Below are 21,965 nucleotides of genomic sequence, written 5' to 3'. Positions count from 1 at the left end.
TGGAACATCCAAATGTCTCTTTATTTTGTAATTGCAGGGTTTCTGTTTTATTGCCCTAGAACAATATTTATTGAACCACTGTGTGAAACATTTAAGTCCAGAAATAATTTCAACTTTAGTTTTTTTTTAATAAGATGTGTAACATGGTTGTATACCAGTGCCTTTTTTCTTTTTCTCTCAGGCCTGTTAAGTCACGCTGTTACTGCTGATAATTTACTGATAATTAATAGCTGTTACTGTTTATAGGCCACCTGATGCTTTTATTCACATTGGTTAAAGTAATAATGTACTTGTTTCAAGCCCTACTGTAGTGAGCTGCCTATGTAGTAAACATTTTAAGCCATTGTATTTATGCTCCCATAAAGAAGTTGCATTAAAAATTGTTTTGTTTTTATTTTTTATTTACTGATTCAAAATGCTTTCTGTTGCTTTTACAGATAAAAAAAAAAAATGCTTGGTCTATCAGAATGTTTTAATTATTTGTGTTTCTATAAAAATAATGAAAAGATGGAAATAATTAATTATTTGGGAATTGCTTTGAGAATTAAATACATTTATTAATTACTTTTGTTTCTAAACTATCCTGATTAAAAAAAACTATTAGTTGTTTTTATAAATAATAATTAGAAAAAAAAATAATTAGTTGTTTGTTGTTAATTACGTCAAATTTTTTTGCGCATTTCATGCAGCGAGCGCCGCGACGAAAACACCGAAGAAGCTTAAGGTTTTACCCCAGTTACTCTCAAATACATTCATGCCAAGCTCAATAAACAGAGACGGCTTTGGTAGTTGATACGCTGGAGCTTCTTCCTGTTATAGCGTCCTGTGTTTCACACTGCGCGTGCGCAGAACGCCTACATGCAATGCAGCGAAAATTACAGCTGTTTGGAAAAGCAGATGCATTTTTACTTGGTTTTACTGGCACTTGAAGCCTTCAGAACGTGAAAATATCGATCCTAAAGTATTGTGGCAGAGCAAATGAACACCTCCCAAAAACAAGAGTGCCCAGAGTGCAGAGGGCGCATGTTTGTGTTTCTGAGTTCATTCTTTCGAGTTTCTCTATGCATAATTTCATAGATATGTGGCTATATTTAACCACTGGTTCACCTAAAACTCTTACACTATCTGTAGTTAAATGGCATGGTTTGATATAGTGCTCAGGTAAATTTGATGTAAGTAAATGTTAAACTTTTGAAATTCAGAAAAAAAGAACCACATATTGATGAATCAATACATGAAAATTATGTATCTGTGTCCTGTTATTTATCTTTTGGTATGCATTTCAGAAAAACAAATGGTTAGGATTCAGGTGTAATTGCAAATAGTGATTAATCATGATTAATCCACTGAAAATTCTGATTAATTTGATACAATTTTTTAATCATTTGACAGCCCTAATATATATATATATATATATATAGACCTTGACTGGTCTCTCTACATTTCTGTAAGAGAAACATGAATGATGATTTGAGTTCAGTGAGATATTTTCAATAAACTGAATGCTGCACAGTACAGCACTAGCACTCAATGCAAAAACACAAAGCAATATCCAAAAACATCTGTCCAATGCATATACTGTATACAATGCAGATGAGAACTGTTACTGGGTTTCAGTTGAAGCCTGCTAAATATTGCATATTTTTATATATTCTTTATATAGTTCTCCTTAGCAATGCAGCATTGCAAATTGCATATACCAAAAATTTAAAAATGTGATCTGCCGTGTGCTCATACAATCAAACATGTTAATTTCCTCTTGTGCTTTTCCATATACACCTACCACTGCTGGACCAAACTGCTCTCTTGTCATCCTTAACATAGTTTTGTGCTGTGTTTTTTGTTTACACAAGCATCTGGGCTGAAATTCATTCTCTGGTTATTGATTACACTTATGGCTGTCAGAGGCTAAGTGAGGTTGTCTGGGTTTCGTCCAGTGTCAGACACAAACCAGGTGCTTTCACAGGAACACTAGAAAGGTGATAGTCTGTGATGTGACAGATTTCATCACTCAGTTGAAGAGATTCTGACTCCGGGGCTTGTGTTTGCTGTCAGTTTTTGCAAAACAGTTGCGCTATTGTATAGATTTGTATAATTTCTGAAGACGTTCAGACCGTGGATCGTTTGTGCAAACTCAGTGTCATGTCAAGTGTTGTGGGTGGTTGCCAGGGAATTGCAGTTGCTACGGTGGTTTAATGTATTTTGCATGTTTATTATGGGGTTGATTATTATTATTATTTTTTTTTACTTTTTTTTTTTTTTTTTTTTTTTTTACAGAAACATTAATCTGAATATTTATTTATTTTACTATAAATATGAATCAATGTAAAAATGTTTGGGACTAACATTATATAGTTGCTTTGAAAATTAATTAATTTATTTCAAAACTATCCTAGTAACAAAAATACATTTATGATAATAATAATATTTATAAATTATGATAATGATCAAAATGTATACTGTATTATGCATAATATATATATGTATGTGTGTGTGTGTATATATATATATACTGTGTATTTAGAAGAATGAAAGAGAGAGAGAGAGATTTATAGAAATGTGTATACAGATCACAATTTAACAAAAATCAGCAAAATACACATAAAAAATAATGTTCAGTATTGAACAAAACCAAATGGTAAATATGAATGGCATATATCTGTGTACTTTATGGCACAGCTTTTTCCTCTAGGAAACTGTTAATTTCTTGCCAGGATTATGTTGTTATTCCTCAGGACAGGCGGACGAATCAGATGACTGGAATTTGCATATAAACGCATTCAAAATTACAAACCTCTCAGTTATGAGGAGGCCAAAAGTAAGATAAAACTAACAGAGATTAGAAGCAACGACTGATCTCTATGAATGAGCTTCAGACATTAATCTGTCAGATCTGTGCTTCAGTTGTAGTTTCCCGTCCGTCCATTATCTTCTCGCTCTGTGTTTCGCTCTCTCCACAGGAATCGCTTATCTGGGCGGCACCTGTAGCTCCAAAAGGAAGTGTGTGCTGGCGGAGGACAACGGACTCAACCTGGCCTTCACCATCGCTCATGAGCTGGGCCACAAGTGAGTATAAACACCACAGAAATCAGATTTAGAGGCCCCTGTGATTGCCTGGTGCATCACAGTTTTGCTCTATCGTCAGCTCTGATAGAATGCAGTTAAATATGCCACTAGTATCTGAGATGCTCTGTGGTACTTCAGTGGAGACACACTTGTTAATACGTGTAATGTTCTTTGTGTTTGGAATCCAAGAAACTTCAATAATGACCTTCAGAATGAATCACTGATTTGACCAAATCAAACCCCAGTAGGCATAAAACTGACGTATTTATTATCTGTTTCAACTAATCTGTTTTGGTTGTTATCCAGTGTAGTAAAATTGAAGTTTGACTTCAGTCTGTTTCCAGCAAAATGCACAAGCAGTAAATTATTCAAAAAGTGACAGTAAACTTTATCATCGAAGATTCCTAAATAATAATAATAATAATAATGCAACAGGGTTTATACAAAAAATGATGCATAAATATGAACCTTTTAACATTTATAGAAATAAGAAATGTTTCTTGAGCAGCAAATCAGCATATTAGTATGATTTCTGAAGGATCATGTGACACTGAAGCCTGAGTAATGATGCTGAAAATTCAGCTTTTTCAATTTTAATTTGTAATAATATTTCTCAATATTACTGTTTTTACTGTGTTTATAAAAAAGAATTGTGAGCATTAAAATGAAAGCATATTTGAACTAGTAAGTCAGTCATAGGTTTGACATGACATGAGCGTGAGCAAATGATGACATAATCTTTATTTCTGTGTGAACTATTCCTTTCAGATTGGTTTGTTTTTTTAAGGCCGCCAACATTTGCCAATTTGGTCAAACAAGTGGATAAATGCAATCCTAGCTAAGCTCACCAAAAGATCAAGCACCCAGCCAGATCTCCATCCATCATCAAACTCATCTTCAGACTTGTAAATATCTTGTTAGTAATCGAAATTGGTAATTTAAACCATGAATTGCTCTCCTGCTCTTTTAGAAACAGGTTACTTGTATACATCCCAGTACAGGTTTCTCTCGTTAAATGAATGATTGAGACACACTTCCATCCTCACAGTGTGCTTTGAAAAAACCTAGGGAAATACCTGAAAGAGAACAGGCTGTAAATGAACATGTATCATTCACATGAATTATAGGATTGAACCTGAACAAAATCACACTTCTCACACGAGCTCCCCTTCATCTCCTCGCTAGCATAAAGCCTTCTTTGATAGAACAATGATGGGCAGCCAACAACAAAATTTGTCTGGAAAAACAGATAAGCGCCAGTCTTCAGAGAAGTTATCGCCGTACTTGCTCCAGTATAGCATGGAGCAGGACGCCACGGGCCAAAGTCGGCTTTAATGCCCAACCCAGTAATGAGTTGACACAGATGAAGCCTGACTGGTGCCGATACCAATGCTGTAAAAACAAATAAAGCAAGTATGTTACGGGTTAATGTGAGGGTCTAGGTCTTTAGAATAAAAGTTGTAGCAAGGTATGTCAAGGGAGTCGCTAGCATTGAATATTTCCATCAGCATGGCATTTCCAGTCTCTAATAAACACATGCAACAGCATCACACTTTCTGATGGATTGAGATTTCTCAGAGTAGCAGAGTTTCTCATCTTTCATCTGCTCACGACCTTTTGATTTGGTGCGCAGTCGTAACAGAGCCTAATGACTGTCTGAGAGTCTTGTTTTAGCGTCGCTCCATTCCTCTGGCTTTATCAAGTGTAGACGCTGATCATTTTCCAGTAATAACAGCTGAAGGAGCACGATTACGGCGCTCTAGGCGTAACGCTAATGCAGGCTTTGCCGCATGCATCGACTCTTTGGAAATGAAAACATGCTCTTTATAGGGGAAGTGTGTCACGTCATATTTCAGTCTGCCCACAATGCCTCATTAATGTCATCATTGCTTATGTGATCATTAGTCAAAGCACCTTTCAGGGTAAAGTCAGATGAGTCTAGGTGAAAAATAAGAATATCTCAAAAGCAGTTTTTTTTTTTACTAGCAAACGCTGAGAGATTGTTCGGTATGTGTTTCCATCACAGTTTAATTAGCACATACATACATTTTTTATGCACATCTGAGAAAACTTTGTGTTTTCATACATATGTTTGGCGTTTTTCCTCATATGTAGAGTTAGGGAAGTGAAACAAACCACTAAGGATATTAACAATTGGCAAGTAGCTTTTACAGTTTTTGGATATCTATGATTCCTTGATTGTGGCTTATACAGTGTGCAATTATGTTTTCTAAGCAATATACATTTTTTGGACTTGGGTCTGTAAGAAACCATTTAGACCTACATAGCAACATGCATACAGCACCTTGTTGTACGATACGATTTCTAGCCTATGGGCCCTATTGTAACGATGCACAGCTGCACATAGTGTGTGTCCGAATACCCTTTTGCTAGTTTAACGACGGAAAAACCATGCCAACCATAGTTTTTTTTTCTCTCTCTTAAAGAAATTTAACACAACAGACATTTGGCACCCTTATAAACCTCCCAAGATTGTTTTAGTGTGAGAGAGATTCTCATCTCAGTCCACTTATTAACCAAATAACCCCACTGACATTAAAAGCCACTCATCTATGTTAGAGCTGGAAAGAAAGTGACGATGAAACTGCTGTAGCGCTCACATTCTTCTCCGGGTTCGTTTAGTTCTCCGCAGCGACTCCTTGATTTCTGTTGTGTTCTTTGTGTGTGTCTTTCGACTTTTATTGCTTTGGTGTTTAGCTGAATACACTGCTCTCTTTATTAGTTCCTGTGCTCGCTGCCGCCGCTTCAGTTTTCACTTGTTGTTTTTAATTTGGGAAATGTAGGTCAGGGCTTTGGAGAAAGCACTGTTACGGCTCTCTCTGACTCTGTAGCTTTGGATTTCATGGGCACACTTGCTCTGTTTTGGTGTAATAATGTATTGTTATGCATTCAAGGGAAGCTTCGTAAACAGCGTGTTAATGATTATGTTTAACAAGCACAAGACTGTTTATTGTGCACTAGGTGAGACTCATAGTTTGTCAAATCACTGCTGTTTCTTATTAGTGTTGGTCTTGTCCTTTTAGCTTGGGCATGAGCCATGATGACGATCACGCCAGCTGCACGGGCCACTCTCACATCATGTCCGGGGAATGGGTCAAAGGTCGTAACCCCAGTGACCTCTCCTGGTCCAGCTGCAGTCGGGACGACCTGGAGAAGTTCCTCAGGTGAGATAAAATCCTTAAACTAGCCTCTGTTTTTAGGTATAATTAGTAAGTTAGGGTTAGTAGGTGTTATTGTCTGTTGGTTTTGTATCGCCAATATTGACCTAGACATTGGAAAATATTTGTAATAAATTTATGGAAAATGTTGTATTTACAAGATAGATAGAGAGGGAGAGAAAGAGTAAAATGTAATTTAACTCTCTCTCTCTCTCTCTCTCTCTATATATATATATATATATAATTATAATGTTTTGTATTTAATTATAGCAAATAAAATGCAGCATAAAATGCATATAATTTAACTACAGAGTGACATTTTCAGAAAAAAATTACAATTAAAATAATGTCTGAAAATATTTTTTTATTAATAAATAATATTATTTGATATTAAGTTGACATAACTATATAAGTGATTATGCTTATATTAATTGTAATTCCACTATATTTTAAATTAAAAAAAATAATATAATAGTTAATAAGTCTAAAATAATAGTTTTCCGGATTTACCACTTAATAATTTTTTTGTGCATACACAAAAATCTGTTTTATTTATCTATTTTTAATATTATAATATTTAATTTTATGTGTTTTATGTTATTTATATATATATATATATATATATATATATATATATATATATATATATATATATATATGTGTGTGTGTGTTTGTGTGTGTGTAATTTTAAATTTATTAATATTATTTACATTTTTGGTTACATATATTAACAATATATATTATGATTAATTCGTTAAATTAATAAAATTCACTACAAAAATTTGAAAATGCGAATTATGAATTCTGGCAATATGTATAATTGATTTTAAGCAAGCTATTACTAGTAACTACTAATATAACCAGTGTTGGGTATAGTTACTTTGGAAAGTAGTTAGTTAGGTTACAACGTTACCATCAATTAAAAGTAATCAGTTATGATACAGCGTTACCTATTCATAAAAGTAACGCGTTAGAGTACTCATGCGTTACCAAAAATTAAAAGCAGTTCGCAGCGGCTCACACATGACAGACACAGCCCCCGGCCCCTTTAAATGCACCTAGAAGTCTTGACTCCCGACAATGAATAACGTCAGTCATCCGACTAAATTAACACTGCAGGATAACAATAACAGGAAAGACAGTCAGCAATCGGCTATTCCACATTGCGTTTTATTTATTTATTATCACAGAACATATTATTAATCAAAATTCGCACCTAACGTTACCCAGCCCGGTTAGCCTAGGCTACTGTATATTATTAGCACCACAAGATAACTCCTGATTTTTCTTTAACTTTAAATAATGCAGTTATCAAAGTACAAGTATGCTTACTTGTAAACACAACCTTAAACACGCTTGCAGATTTAAATCCATTTAGAAATGATGAACAATCAGCCAGCCAACGATCTAACAGAAATTAACAGCTGACTGTCAAACAAAAATGATAACAAACCGAATTAAATCCTTCACTGCCACACAGACACATGACAAATCGCTTAATAGCCGAACTAATTATTATTAAAGTGTCACTCACAGTCACAAGCCTAAATTCGCTTTAACACAGTCCTCTTACATTTACTCTTCAAAGTAGTGATTAAAACGTAGCGTTAAATTTGAGGTAGAATTTTTGGCGGTCGACAGAAGCTTTTCACCAAAGCAGAGTGTGCATTTTACCGTTATGTTCTTTTCTTTTTCGTTGACAAATTGAAAATAATGTGCGTACTTCCATAAACCAAACGCTGTCCTCTCTGCTATCTTGCCGGGAGTTCGGAAAAAAAAAAACCCACACACACACACACACAGGGTCAGGCGCAGGGCACAGACGCATCACAGCCATTGACTTTACGATCACAGAGCTTCGGCTCCGCTGATACTGTACATCCGCAGGTGGCACAGTAGACCTAGGACTACTGTCTGACAAAAATCAGGCTGCAGTCGGGATTTTCCTTTCCTTAAAATAACGGATTACTTTTTTTAAAAAATAACGAAGTTACTGATTACTTACGCACGAAACTAACGCGTTAAGTTACACATTTCAGGAAAAAAGTAATTAGAGTACTCTAACGCGTTACATTGTAACGCGTTACCCACAACACTGAATATAACTAGCACAAACCAGACTAGATTCAGTCTCCCACATTACGTCTCTGGCAAATATCCTTGAGGCATTTGAATAGAGGAGAGTTCATTCTGGAGCCGCAGGTTTAATAGTGTCTGCTGCGGCCCTAAACAAAGAACCGTCTGGAGTCATCGATCCTCACGGATGTACTGCAGCCGATGACACAATAAAGCTGCAGGATTCACTGTCTGCTGTGCCCGCCGCGCTTCTCAGTATCAGTCTCAGTATCCAAACTCTGCTTTTGAGCTTCTGAGAGCATTTTAATGCCGGAGACAATCAGGCAGATTAGAGTTTTTTCCTGTAGAGTAAAGCTCCTCACTACGATAACACGACAGCCTGGCTCTGCTTCAAAACCTGGTGAGCTGCCCATGTAGGCGTCATACACTATCTGAAAGATGTTTTAAAAGGTAGGCACTAAATTAGTAAACCACATGCTTTCATCCATTTCTTTATTTTTTTTTTTATATATATTATTTTATTCCCATTGATTACATTTTAGTTTTAGTTTAGTTTCATTTTATTACGTGACACAGTATGAGTATCAGGAATTAAAAAATCAAGTTTACACATTTAGTCTGTCATATTTTGTAGGTATTGCCAGTGTTCATTTTAATTAAATTCCCCTTGATTCAATTTACAATATATATATATATATATATATATATATATATATATATATATTGTAAATTGAATTATTGTTTTATGCCATATTATGCCATTGTAATTTGAATTATTTTTTTATTATGCCATAATATAAATCATAAATATAAATTAATAAATCAAGCTGTTCATTTAGTTTGTCATATTTTACAGGTGTTGTCAATCAAATTCCCTTTAATCAAATACACAATATTTAAATTTAATTTACATTTATTTTAATTTCATATAATTTCATTTTATTTTATTTTATATTTCACAATGTTTATTTTTCTTTATTCATGTAAAATTACAATTTCCATTTAAATAAATGAATGAATTTACTTATGTATTTATGTCTACTCGTTTGAATGTTTGTTCATTTTGTTTTTACTCTCTTAAACACATGTTTTTTTCACTCACACAGGCCATGCCTGCCTGATTATTTCAGTAAGAGCTGAGATATTAAATGCATACAGAGAGCAGACGTGCTTGAGAATCCTGAAGTGCATGCGCTCATTGGGCTTTAAAGCATCAAAGTCAACCGTTTCAAGATATTTCTCCTTTGCAGGTTTTCCAGAAATCTGCTTGCAATTCATCAAGTAGTGTTTGAAGATGTTATGTGCATCGTTTGTCTAACATTTGACTGTCTTTCAGATTGAAAGCAAGTTCCTGTTTGCTGCATACTGACCCACGTAACCGCCACCTCATCCGCCCGCCAGCCAAACTTCCCGGGATGCACTACAGCGCTGACGAACAGTGCCAGATCCTATTCGGCAGCAACGCTACTTTCTGCACTGATATGGAGGTGTGTGTGTGTCTTTCATCTGGGAATGCACTGATATCATACTGCTCTCATGCACTGCATGTTTCCATACCGTAAACGGACACAATGCAGCGTACGTAACACACAAATAAACACTGGCAACATGCAACTGTAACTTTTTGACCTGCTCATATATGTGACAGAATCTCATTGCAGTTACTTTATTGTTGTCTTGGCCCTGAGCTCATTACCATGTATCTAGTGAAAGTATAAAAATTATCCAGGCTACATTTCTAGAAGGTGAATATCATAAAACAGTATTTGCATTTAGTAATAAATCCTGTTTATCCACGGAAAGCCTAAGACCTCTGGATATTTCCGTCTGGAAGTTTCAGTTCATTAGTTGCCAAAGTGGAAACATAAGAGCCGATGGCAGGTGCTGGCGTATCAGGTTTGATCTGATCAGTTCCCAGTCAGTTCATGCTTTCCTGAGCGTGTAATCATCAGCTGTAACGGTTCAGATCATCGCTGGAAACTTCCACTCGCTGCCTGTCATAACTTTATACCATCTACAAATTTAATTTAATTTAATTTAATTTAATTTAATTTAATTTAATTTAATTTAATTTAATTTAATTTAATTTAATTTAATTTAATTTAATTTAATTTAATTTAATTTAATTTAATTTAATTTAATTTAATTTAATTTAATTTAATTTAATTTAATATTTTTCTTAATTAAATTGTATTATTATTATTTATTTATTTTTGCCATTGAGATATTAAAGAGATTTAATTTGTGCTTTTTCTTAACTGTGGGATAATTCTGTATAGTGTGTGTTTTATTACTCAGGTAATGCAGGTTTGGGTCCTAGATACTATTTTCTAACAATGAAATCAAGTAAAAATGGAACAAAAATGATCAAAGTGTTTTCATATTGTCTACATGAATGTAAACTGTGTGTGTTGTTTCAGCACCTGATGTGTGCTGGTCTCTGGTGTTTGGTGGAAGGAGACACTTCATGTAAAACCAAACTAGATCCACCGCTGGACGGCACCGAATGTGGAGCCGACAAGGTCACCAGCTTATCTTTAATATAATAAAGGAAATTGTACGTAATCTAATGTAAGAAAGAAGACTTCAAACTAATGATGTTCACCACTGTTGATGTTCACTTCTGTACTGCTCTCTTAAATACCTTTAACTTTGCATCACATAAATAAAATTTTAAAATATATTCAAATAGAAAACACTTATTTTAAATTGTAATAATATTTAATAGTATAACTGATTTGACTGTATGCTATATCAAATAAATGCATCCTTGGTGAGCAGAAGAGACTTCTTTTTTAAAAGCATTACAAAACCTGTAGTGTTCATTTAAAAATGGTCAGTCTAGCAGCACTACCTGTGATCATCTTCATGTGAAGGAAATGAAACCTGTGGTTTGTCTTCATTTAGCCGGATTAAACCTGAATGTGTGTGTCCTTCTCAGTGGTGCAGGGCTGGTGAGTGTGTCAGTAAGACGCCCATCCCGCAGCATGTCGATGGAGACTGGAGTCCGTGGAGCACGTGGAGCATGTGCAGCCGGTCGTGTGGCACAGGAGCATGCTTCAGACAGAGGAAATGCGACAACCCCCCGTAAGACTTTACATCTTTCATTTCCTCCTTGTCTAGGAGACTACTAGACTACTAGTCATTCACAAAAGTAGTCAGAGTTTACCTGATATAAACGACTCATCACTCTCCATCCAGCTTTTTTACACCCACGGATTTAAGTGCCTGTTGTGGTTTATTATACAAAACTTGCTAGTTGTGCATCTAATATTGTGAACAAACCAGCTGTGGTCCAGAGATGATCTGATGAACCATCCAAACCCACAATGCACCACAATAATCCAGTTTGTGTTTTGGCAGGAACAAGCTTTCCTCTCACTCTCCTCCTCCTTCATCTAATGATGCCGTTTCTCTTCGAGTGTCATTTCTCAATGCCCTGACATCCCACCAGAGAGCTTGTTTAATAGTTTTTTTAAAACACGATGTAATAATTCAAAGCTCTTCGGTTTGTTTCCAACACAGAACAGCATGCATTTTGTGGACGGTGGTCTAAGATGTGCAGTTTTTGTTTTGGGCGCTCGTAATGTCTCGTACCACGTTTTCGAGGTAAACGCTCTTTTGAATGCAGCTCCGCTGTGGATCGTTAAAACACTTTGAGCTGCATCAAGCTAACCGAAGCGCAAAAAGGAAGAAAAATAAGGCTGACAAACAAGTCATGTTCTGTTATTAAGATTAATAGTGGAGAAGGGGTAAGATTTGCTAGGTAAGTTCAGGTTTTAGGATTTGCATTCAGTGTGAGACTAATGAGCTAATCTAGTCAGCATGAAGTCTTATTCTGAATGATTCATAAGATAATTTCAAAGAAAAAATTCCATCAAAATATTACATTTCTGCTGACATCATTTTGGGTATGCTGGCTATTCGATTATGTTAATCAATAGCAAAATAGCTGTTTTGGCATTATTTTAGCAAACTTGCGTTCAAGTCTGGGATCGTTCTGGCATGTAACACCACTTTTTATGTTCTAATCAATTCCTGATGGATACAGTCATGTCCCTCACTACATTTCTTAACTCTAAAGGGCTCATCAGATGCTACATGCACTTAACAAGTTGTTTGAACTGAAATATATGTTGGCAGTTTGTTTATACAACCATTCTAATGATACAAATCCACCAAAAGTTTTTTTTTTTTAACTCGTTAAATGATTACTATTATCTCACATCGAGCCAATCTCAGATGCCTGTGTTTGTGACATCACACAGACAGGCCCCTCCCACGATAGTTTGATTTGACCATAGCGGAGCTGCTGTTGGATATAATAATGAACATAGCAGTCATTATTTACTCCTGGCATCTGAACCACTGAAGATGCAGTGGATTACGTTTGTTTCTGACGGGAATGTGCCTCCAAACTACATAAATGCATCTATGTATCTATGTTCATGCAAATCATTCGTGATCCAGCTCCACCAACAGAAGAAGTGTATAGTTTTTTTATATGAATCTTTGCAAATCGCCTTTCCTAATAATGCGCTAATTAGCAAGTATCACGATGAATGTGGCAGAAGTAAACAGTCCCCCAGAGAGTGGCTCGGGAGAGAGGGGCGGAGTCAGCAGAGCTAATTAACATTTAAAGGAAAATGTTACAAAACGGCGTGTTCTGAAAATAGCTGTTTTTGACAGGGTAAAAAGGCTATTGTTTTACACTACCACTGATAAATTTTAACCAATCAGTGTTAACTGACTTTTCATTAAGACCCTAAATAATCATATCAACTTGTGGAAAATGGGTATCCGATTACCCCTTTAAATAGATGTTTCAGTCAGAGATGCATGACATTAGAGGAGAAATGGGTTGAGAAAAGTTTTTTTCTTTGACTTTAAACAGCCTTAAAAGTTCACATAAAACAGAAGTAGATTTAAGTTTACACTACCATTCAAAAGTTTGGGGATTATTATTATTTTTTTTTTTTAAGAAATCAATACTCACTTTTATTCAGTAAAATGCATTTAATTAATCAAAAGTGACATTAAATACATTTATAATGTTACAAAATATTTTTATTTTAAATAAATGCTGTTCATTTTAGTCATCAGCAGTTGCAGCACAGCTGTTTTCAGCATTAGAATGATTTCTGATGGATCATGTGACACTGAAGACTGGAGTAATGATGCTGAAAATACACAGGAATAAATGACATTTTACAATATATTCAAATAGAAAACAATAAATATCGCCTTGGTGAAAATAAGAGACTTGCCAACCCCAGACCTTTGAGCAGTTGTATAAATGGTCTGTTCGTTGAGTGGCTGGGGTGTAAATAAATAAAAAAATAAATGAAATAAACCCTAATGAGATATATCAGTACAGTTCTGCCTGGCAAACTCTGTAATACATTCAAATGAGGGAAATGAGACAGTTTGGAGAGACTCTCACAGCAGACGAGACAGATTGAATGATGGAACATGATGGAGCCTGTGAGACTGTGAGGAGACTTGTTACTGAACAGGTTTTTGACTGTCGTCATGTCAGCTGTCATCTTTTGAGCAAGTGAAACATGTTCTAATGAAGGTTTATGAGGCCTCTAACCCCTCCCTCCTCCTCACGTCTCTTCTTCTCAACCCTTGCCTGACAGCTGGGATACTGATCTTCATGTTTCATCTTCAGCTTCTGATTCCCGTTTAGGTCGAAGAGCAGTATGTATAACTGTACTTGTTGTGGTTGTGGTTCTCCAGGCCCGGTCCTGGAGGGAAGTACTGTCAGAAGGCCAGCGTGGAGCACAAAGTGTGTGAAGGGAAGCCGTGCTCCAAGGGTCTGCCTACGTTTAGAGACCAGCAGTGTCAGTCTCATGACCGGCAGCCCAGTAGGAAGAAAAGCCAGATGTGGACAGCTGTGATCGACGATGGTGAGACTAAAAATACACCTGATTGCTGAATGAAAGCCAATATTTGTTTCATTCATATTTTGCCATGCTGATTCCAGAAATAGTGCCTGTTTTGGTCAAGCATGTTACAATTCCACACAAAATATAATGCGTTGTGTAGCTTTTCTTGCTTTTGACAACCATTTGTAAGCTGAAGAATCTTTTTCTATCTATCTGTCCGTCTGTCCATCCATCCATCCATCATCCATCGATATGTCCGTTTATCTGTCTGTCTGTCTATACATCCGTCCATCCATCTTTCCATCCATCGATCCATCCGTTTATCCGTCTGTCTGTCTGTCTGTCCATCTATCCATCCATCCATCCGTCCATCTGTCCATCTGTCCATCCATCTTTCCATCCATTGATTCATCTGTTTATCCATCTGTCTGTCTATACATCCATCCACCCATCCATCCATCTGTCCATCCATCTTTCCATCCATCCATCCATCCATCCATCCATCCGTTTATCCATCTGTCTATCTGTCCATCTGTCTCTCTCTGTCTACTTACTTATTGTAATTGCATATTGATTATCATATTGAAAACCTGCATGCAAATATATATATATATATATATATATATATATACAGGGTGCGATTTGTTGAAAAAACACTGTGGTGAAGTAGACACCTCGCTGGGCACGCACGCACACATACACACCCCTGCATACATACCCCATTCACTTTTCATTCCTCTCTCCTTACCTGCTATTTCTGCTGACGGCAAAGCGGGTGCACACGCCAGGCCGATGGCACACGGACATTTCTCCACCTAGCGTTTCCCTTTAAACCCGTCTCTTACCGATCATTTCTCACACACACACACACACACGCACTCACACACACACACACTCATACACTGTCCCTGTCTTTGTCTTGTTGTATCTATAGTCGATTAAATGTTTGTTAGAGGAGAGTCGACTGTCTTCCAGCGGGTAAATGTTGCGTCGGCCAAACAGAGCGCACGGAGGGCGCCCTTTTATGACGTATTGATTAGTCGCGTCGGCGCAGCACCGCTGAAAGCAGGCGAAACCATTGTCTTCTGTGTGTGGGGGGAATTATATTTAACAAATGTGTCAAATATTTTTACTTCTATGTAATGTGAGTAATGAATAGGTGCTCTTTTGAATAATTGCTGGAAATTACGTAATGTTGTTTTTAAGGTGTCTAGAAATGTGTGAAAGATCAAAAGGGTGGGAACCTGTTGTAATTACTTACCCTTGAATTAATTATGCCGAAAAGGGGCGGAGTCTGGAATATAAAAGGGGAGGCAAGACTCCATTCGGGACTTGTTAACCAAGTCAGCGAGAGAGTTACAGTGGAACCTCGAGCCAAACACCAGTGTATTGTATATTGTGGATACAGTTTTCATTTTGTTTTCTTGTTTTGTTGTTCCTTTGATACTTTAGTTTTTTTTTAGGGTTTCATGCACTTGTAAAGGTTCTTCACTGAGGACTGTCTTGTTTATTGGCACTGTAAATAAAATACACCCTGCACGGAAGTGCTGTGCGAGTAAGCCATATTTTTTTTCTCCCTCATGGACTCCCACAACTAAAAAGTTGAACCCTTCCCCCCAAAGCGAGTAGTGGTGCTCGCTTTATCACATTTGGTGGCAGCGGTGGGATGGCTACTCGCAAAACAGCGCCAAAAGGCAGAAAACCCAGAGCTGGGTTGCGGTCACAGGTTAAGGCAGCGGCAATGGAGGATGTGGCATGGGATTCGGCGGAGACTACAGAGGAAGAGGAAGTTGTGGCAGGGCTTCCTGATACTTCCAAAAAGTCTAGCTCACCACGGACAGAGCCAATCGCTCCAGTCGCTACAGCCGGTGAGGGAATGGTTTCCCTAATGCGCCAGTTCCTAGATGCACAACAGCAGAGAGAGGAGAGATATCTGCAGGAGCTCAGAGAACTGCGTGAGTCTATCCAACAGACAACTCGGCCAGTTGGGAGTTCGTCTGACAGTGAGAGCCCACGAATGGAGCTACCAACACCAGCTAGACAGAGGGTGTCCACACAACACAGACCAGCACATGACCGTGACTCCCCAAGTGTTCCTGTGATCAGAGAGCCGAGACAACGAGCTGAACTTAAAATGCCGGTCTTCCAGCAGGGGGAAGATATTGAGAATTATCTTCGGCGTTTTGAGCGTCTGGCCAGGAGCTGGAGGTGGCCTGAGGAAGAATGGAGCTATCATCTGGTTCCTCTATTGACTGGGCAAGCATTGGAGGCATACCTGGCGATGGATGAGGAGCAAGCAGAGGTGTATGAGGATCTGAAGGAGGCGTTGCTGGAGAAATTCAACATCTCAGCAGAAACTTACCGGCAGAGGTTCCGATCACCTGCTGTTCCAGCTGGAGAATCACCAACTGAGACCTACCATCGCTTAAAGAACCTGTATCAGCGATGGGTACGACCGGGGGAGCACTCCAAGGAGGAGATTGGTGAGGCCATCATTCTGGAGCAATTACTACGGGTACTTCCATACGACGCTCGCACCTGGGTAAGAGAGCATGAGCCAACATCTGGATTGGCGGCAGCTAAGCTGGCTCAGCAATACCTGAACGCTCATCGCGGAGGTCCACGTACTCAACCACCTAAAGGTACTGTCCGTATTCACACTGGGACTGAGAGGGGTCGTGCTGAACTGTTGGACAAGGTACCAAGCCCGAAGTCAACAGGGGGAAAAGAACTGATTTGTTTTTACTGTCAGCAGCCGGGGCACAAAGCTGCAGTGTGTCCTGCTCGTAAGACAAAGTTGACAGGGTTTTGTTATGTCCCCCGGGAAGAGGACAGAGATATTGACTCTAGAGGGGAGAGTCAAGTTTTATGTGATGTAACTGTTGATGGACATGTTGTGAAAGCCCTGTTGGACACTGGTAGTTCCCTGTCTCTCCTAAAGCCATGTTATGTTTCAAATGTGGATTATGCAACCACCACAGCTATCCAGTGTGTGCATGGGGATATACGGCACTACCCCAGAGCTGAGGTAGTTGTGTGTGTACAAGAACAGGCATTTCTGATGAATGTTGTTATAGTGGATGGACTGCCTGCTGATATGATCTTGGGAGGTGACTTACCCATACTTTATGACCTGCTGCAAGTCTCTGTGAATTCTGAGACTAGTGTTAACACTGCCACTGTACATAAATCATGTCCTGCTGTTACCCGGGCTCAAGTAAAAACAGGTTTGCAGCCACTGCCAGACTTCCACAGTAGTCTGCTGCAGGGTGGAACCAAGGGCCCAAGAAAACCACGTTGTCAACGTCGGCTTGAAAAGTATCTGGGTTCTCCAGTCCCTAAGGCCTCTGGGGAGGGCCTCAAAGCCGATGACTGGAGGATCCCAGAGAACATTGGGGAACTGCAAAGAGAGGATGAGTCACTTAAGTCACTGTTTGAAAAAGCTGCCAGTGGGAAAAGTTCAAATTTGTATGATGAAAAGTTGGTTATTGTGAATGAAGTGCTGTACCTGCAAGCCAATGATGTTACTCGTTTAATTGTTCCTAAATGTTGTAGACCCCTTGTCTTGCACCTCGCACACACCATTCCATGGGCTGGTCACTTGGGACAGCAGAAAACATACACTCGCATAATTTCACGATTTTACTGGCCTTCACTTTACACTGACGTACAGACATACTGTAACACATGTGCAACATGTCAGAAGACCAGTGCTGTGCCACAGCGGGGTCGAGCACCCTTGTACCCTCTCCCTGTTGTCTTTACTCCCTTCAGGCGCATCGCCATGGACATTGTGGGGCCACTTGAGAAGAGCAGTGCAGGACACCAATATATCCTGGTGATATGTGACTATGCGACCCGATACCCTGAAGCTTTCCCACTCCGTTCCATTACCACATCGAAGATCATCCAAGCCCTCGTACAGCTGTTCTCCAGGGTAGGAATCCCTGAGGAGATTCTGACCGACCAAGGGACAAACTTCACCTCACGTCTAATGGGGCAGCTTCACCACCAGCTGGGCATCACAGCCATCAGAACCAGTGCATACCATCCACAGACAGATGGCTTAGTGGAGCGGTTTAACCAGACACTGAAGAACATGCTGCGGAAGTTTGTGTCAGACACGGGCCGTGACTGGGATAAATGGCTTCCATTTGTACTGTTCGCTTATCGAGAGGTACCCCAAGCTTCAACGGGTTTCTCCCCTTTCGAGCTCTTATACGGCTGGCAAGTTCAAGGACCCCTGGACCTGATACGGAAGAGCTGGGAGGATCCTGCTTGCAGAGAAGAGGGGAAGGGCATTGTTCAGTATGTGCTGGAGATGAGGGATCGGCTTGAGCGTTATCAAGACCAGGCAAGAGAGAACCTGAAGGAAGCACAGAAAGCACAGAAAACGTGGTACGACCAGAACGCAAGACATAGGCAGTTACAACCAGGACAGAAAGTACTACTACTGTTACCAACATCAACCAACAAGCTGTTGGCCAAATGGCAAGGACCATATTCTGTGGTAAGGAAAATGGGACCGGTGACCTATGAAATACACCATCCAGATAAAGGGAAAGCCAAGCAGACGTATCACATCAACCTGCTCAAGGAATGGAAGGAACCACCCGTAACGAAAGGGATGACAATGATGGTGAGGGAAGTGACTGAAGTGATGGATGAGGAACCAGAAGCCAGGGCACAGAGAGAACCAGCAGAAGTAAATTTGGAGCACCTGTCGGACTCCAACAGAGCTCAGCTGCAAAGCCTCCTGGAACAGTTCCCTGCTTTGTTCTGCCAGCGGCCGGGGAGGACCAAGTTAATCCACCACACGATCCACCTCACTGACCTGACACCATCAAGGCAGCGACCATACCGGGTCCCCGAAAGGTTGGTGGAACCCTTAAAAGAAGAAGGAAAGATGATGTTGGAAATGGGGGTGATTGAGCCATCCAGAAGTGAGTGGAGCAGTCCTGTAGTCATTGTCCCGAAAAAGGATGGAACACTACGTGTCTGCATAGACTTCCGCAAGCTGAACGCACAGTCCCGCTTTGATGCTTACCCCATGCCGCGAATAGATGACTTGCTGGAGAGAATTGGACAGGCCCAGTACATCACCACCTTGGACCTGTGCAAGGGATATTGGCAGGTGCCTCTTGACAATGACTCCCGACAGTACACGGCGTTCAGAACACCGATGGGGCTGTACCATTTTACGGTCCTTCCCTTTGGCCTACACGGAGCACCTGCAACATTCCAACGGCTAATGGACCAGGTGCTTCAGGGGTGTGAGGGGTGGGCAGCTGCCTACCTGGATGACGTGGTGATATTCAGTAACTCCTGGGAGGAACATCTGGAACATCTAAAAATACCCTGAGACGAATTCAAGAAGCAGGACTCACCCTCAATGTAAGGAAATGTGAGTGGGCAAGGCAGGAGACCAGTTACCTTGGATATCACTTAGGCAATGGCCAGCTGAGACCCCAGGTGGACAAAGTCGAAGCCATCCAAAGAAGTCCAAGGCCTAAGACAAAAAAAGAGATGCGATCCTTTCTGGGCCTAGTGGGTTGGTATAGGAGGTTCATTCCGGACTTCGCCACCATCGCAACACCTCTTACTAATCTACTGGCGAAAGCTGCAAGAAGCCCGATTGAGTGGACCGAGGACTGTGAGGCAGCCTTCAGAACTCTCAAGGAGAGGATGTGCTCCAGTCCGGTCCTACAAAGCCCTGATTTCAATCAGAGATTCCTGGTCCAGGTAGATGCCTCAGCCACCGGAGTTGGGGCTGTCCTGGCCCAGGGGGACGTGGGGGCAGAAAAACCAGTGGTCTACATCAGCAGGAAGCTGTTGCCTAGAGAGTCGAGGTACTCGACTGTGGAGAAAGAGTGTCTCGCTATCAAGTGGTCCCTTGAAAGCCTAAGATATTATCTCCTAGGGAGGGAGTTTGATCTGGACACCGACCACCGAGCACTAACGTGGATTCAGACAATGAAAGACCACAACTCCAGAGTAATGAGGTGGTACCTAAGCCTCCAACCCTACAACTTCAAGGTGCGGCACAGACCAGGACGGCAGAACGTGGTTGCCGACTACCTGTCACGGTACCCTGGACAGTACGCGGCCGAGAGAAGGGGGAGGTGATGTGGTGAAGTAGACACCTCGCTGGGCACGCACGCACACATACACACCCCTGCATACATACCCCATTCACTTTTCATTCCTCTCTCCTTACCTGCTATTTCTGCTGACGGCAAAGCGGGTGCACACGCCAGGCCGATGGCACACGGACATTTCTCCACCTAGCGTTTCCCTTTAAACCCGTCTCTTACCGATCATTTCTCACACACACACACACACGCACTCACACACACACACACTCATACACTGTCCCTGTCTTTGTCTTGTTGTATCTATAGTCGATTAAATGTTTGTTAGAGGAGAGTCGACTGTCTTCCAGCGGGTAAATGTTGCGTCGGCCAAACAGAGAGCACGGAGGGCGCCCTTTTATGACGTATTGATTAGTCGCGTCGGCGCAGCACCGCTGAAAGCAGGCGAAACCATTGTCTTCTGTGTGTGGGGGGAATTATATTTAACAAATGTGTCAAATATTTTTACTTCTATGTAATGTGAGTAATGAATAGGTGCTCTTTTGAATAATTGCTGGAAATTACGTAATGTTGTTTTTAAGGTGTCTAGAAATGTGTGAAAGATCAAAAGGGTGGGAACCTGTTGTAATTACTTACCCTTGAATTAATTATGCCGAAAAGGGGCGGAGTCTGGAATATAAAAGGGGAGGCAAGACTCTATTCGGGACTTGTTAACCAAGTCAGCGAGAGAGTTACAGTGGAACCTCGAGCCAAACACCAGTGTATTGTATATTGTGGATACAGTTTTCATTTTGTTTTCTTGTTTTGTTGTTCCTTTGATACTTTAGTTTTTTTTTAGGGTTTCATGCACTTGTAAAGGTTCTTCACTGAGGACTGTCTTGTTTATTGGCACTGTAAATAAAATACACCCTGCACGGAAGTGCTGTGCGAGTAAGCCATATTTTTTTTCTCCCTCATGGACTCCCACAACTAAAAAGTTGAACCCTTCCCCCCAAAGCGAGTAGTGGTGCTCGCTTTATCACAAACACAGAGGGGGGATGTTTTGAATCATTTTAATTCATAAAAATAAATTATGAACTATATGATGACATTCGCTAATTAGCATATTTATGACGTAAGTGCGTTGTATTGTATTGCCTCCCTATGCTCACATACTGCAATTTTATTTAGCTATTTAATTTAATTCTCAATAAAAATGTTCTTATTTTACTATATTTTAATGTTTCCGTTGCCTGTCTGTCAATAATGATTGCCCAAGAAGTCGCTAGATTTGTCGCTAGTTGCTTTTTTGGAAAAAATGTGCTAAATCTAGCAACAAAGTCTCCAAGTTAGCAACTCCACTGCCCAGCGGACCCAGCTTCAACCATCTCGCAAGTGTTGATAGGCTAATTATTACTTGTGAGGTGTAACCAATCAGATAGCGCCGTAGGCGGGACATTGGGCAAGTCTGCAGAGTGGTGAATACAGAGAGGCTGCGCCTGAAAGGCTTCACTCAGTGACGAAAGCTGGAGCACTCAAAAGCACTCTCTCTATTTAACCTCACAATGGCAGAAACACAGGCTCTCCAAACTCTGCTCACTCGAGAGTCTCTTACAGACGTTCACTCTGTCAGTGAACCTTCATCTTCTGCAGACTAAAGGAGCACAAAGCTGCTCTTAAAT

The 21,965-nt window shown here is 39.9% G+C and overlaps 1 protein-coding gene across 2 annotated transcripts in view; it reads left to right on the top strand.

Moving 5' to 3' along the window:
• Positions 1 to 21,965, top strand: part of LOC113051914 (A disintegrin and metalloproteinase with thrombospondin motifs 17-like) — a 94,610-nt gene that overhangs the window by 37,629 nt on the left and 35,016 nt on the right. For both annotated transcript variants that reach the window (XM_026216095.1, XM_026216094.1), the window contains exons 8-13: positions 2,961 to 3,066; positions 6,111 to 6,251; positions 9,658 to 9,808; positions 10,742 to 10,843; positions 11,263 to 11,408; positions 14,064 to 14,233. In XM_026216095.1, the coding sequence (XP_026071880.1) occupies positions 2,961 to 3,066; positions 6,111 to 6,251; positions 9,658 to 9,808; positions 10,742 to 10,843; positions 11,263 to 11,408; positions 14,064 to 14,233 (816 nt within the window). The remainder of the gene's footprint in view (positions 1 to 2,960; positions 3,067 to 6,110; positions 6,252 to 9,657; positions 9,809 to 10,741; positions 10,844 to 11,262; positions 11,409 to 14,063; positions 14,234 to 21,965) is intronic.

The sequence above is a fragment of the Carassius auratus genome, chromosome 32 (assembly GCF_003368295.1).
Source record: "Carassius auratus strain Wakin chromosome 32, ASM336829v1, whole genome shotgun sequence".
In the NCBI taxonomy this organism is placed as follows: domain Eukaryota; kingdom Metazoa; phylum Chordata; class Actinopteri; order Cypriniformes; family Cyprinidae; genus Carassius; species Carassius auratus.
This window is presented reverse-complemented; position numbering and strand designations above follow the sequence as displayed.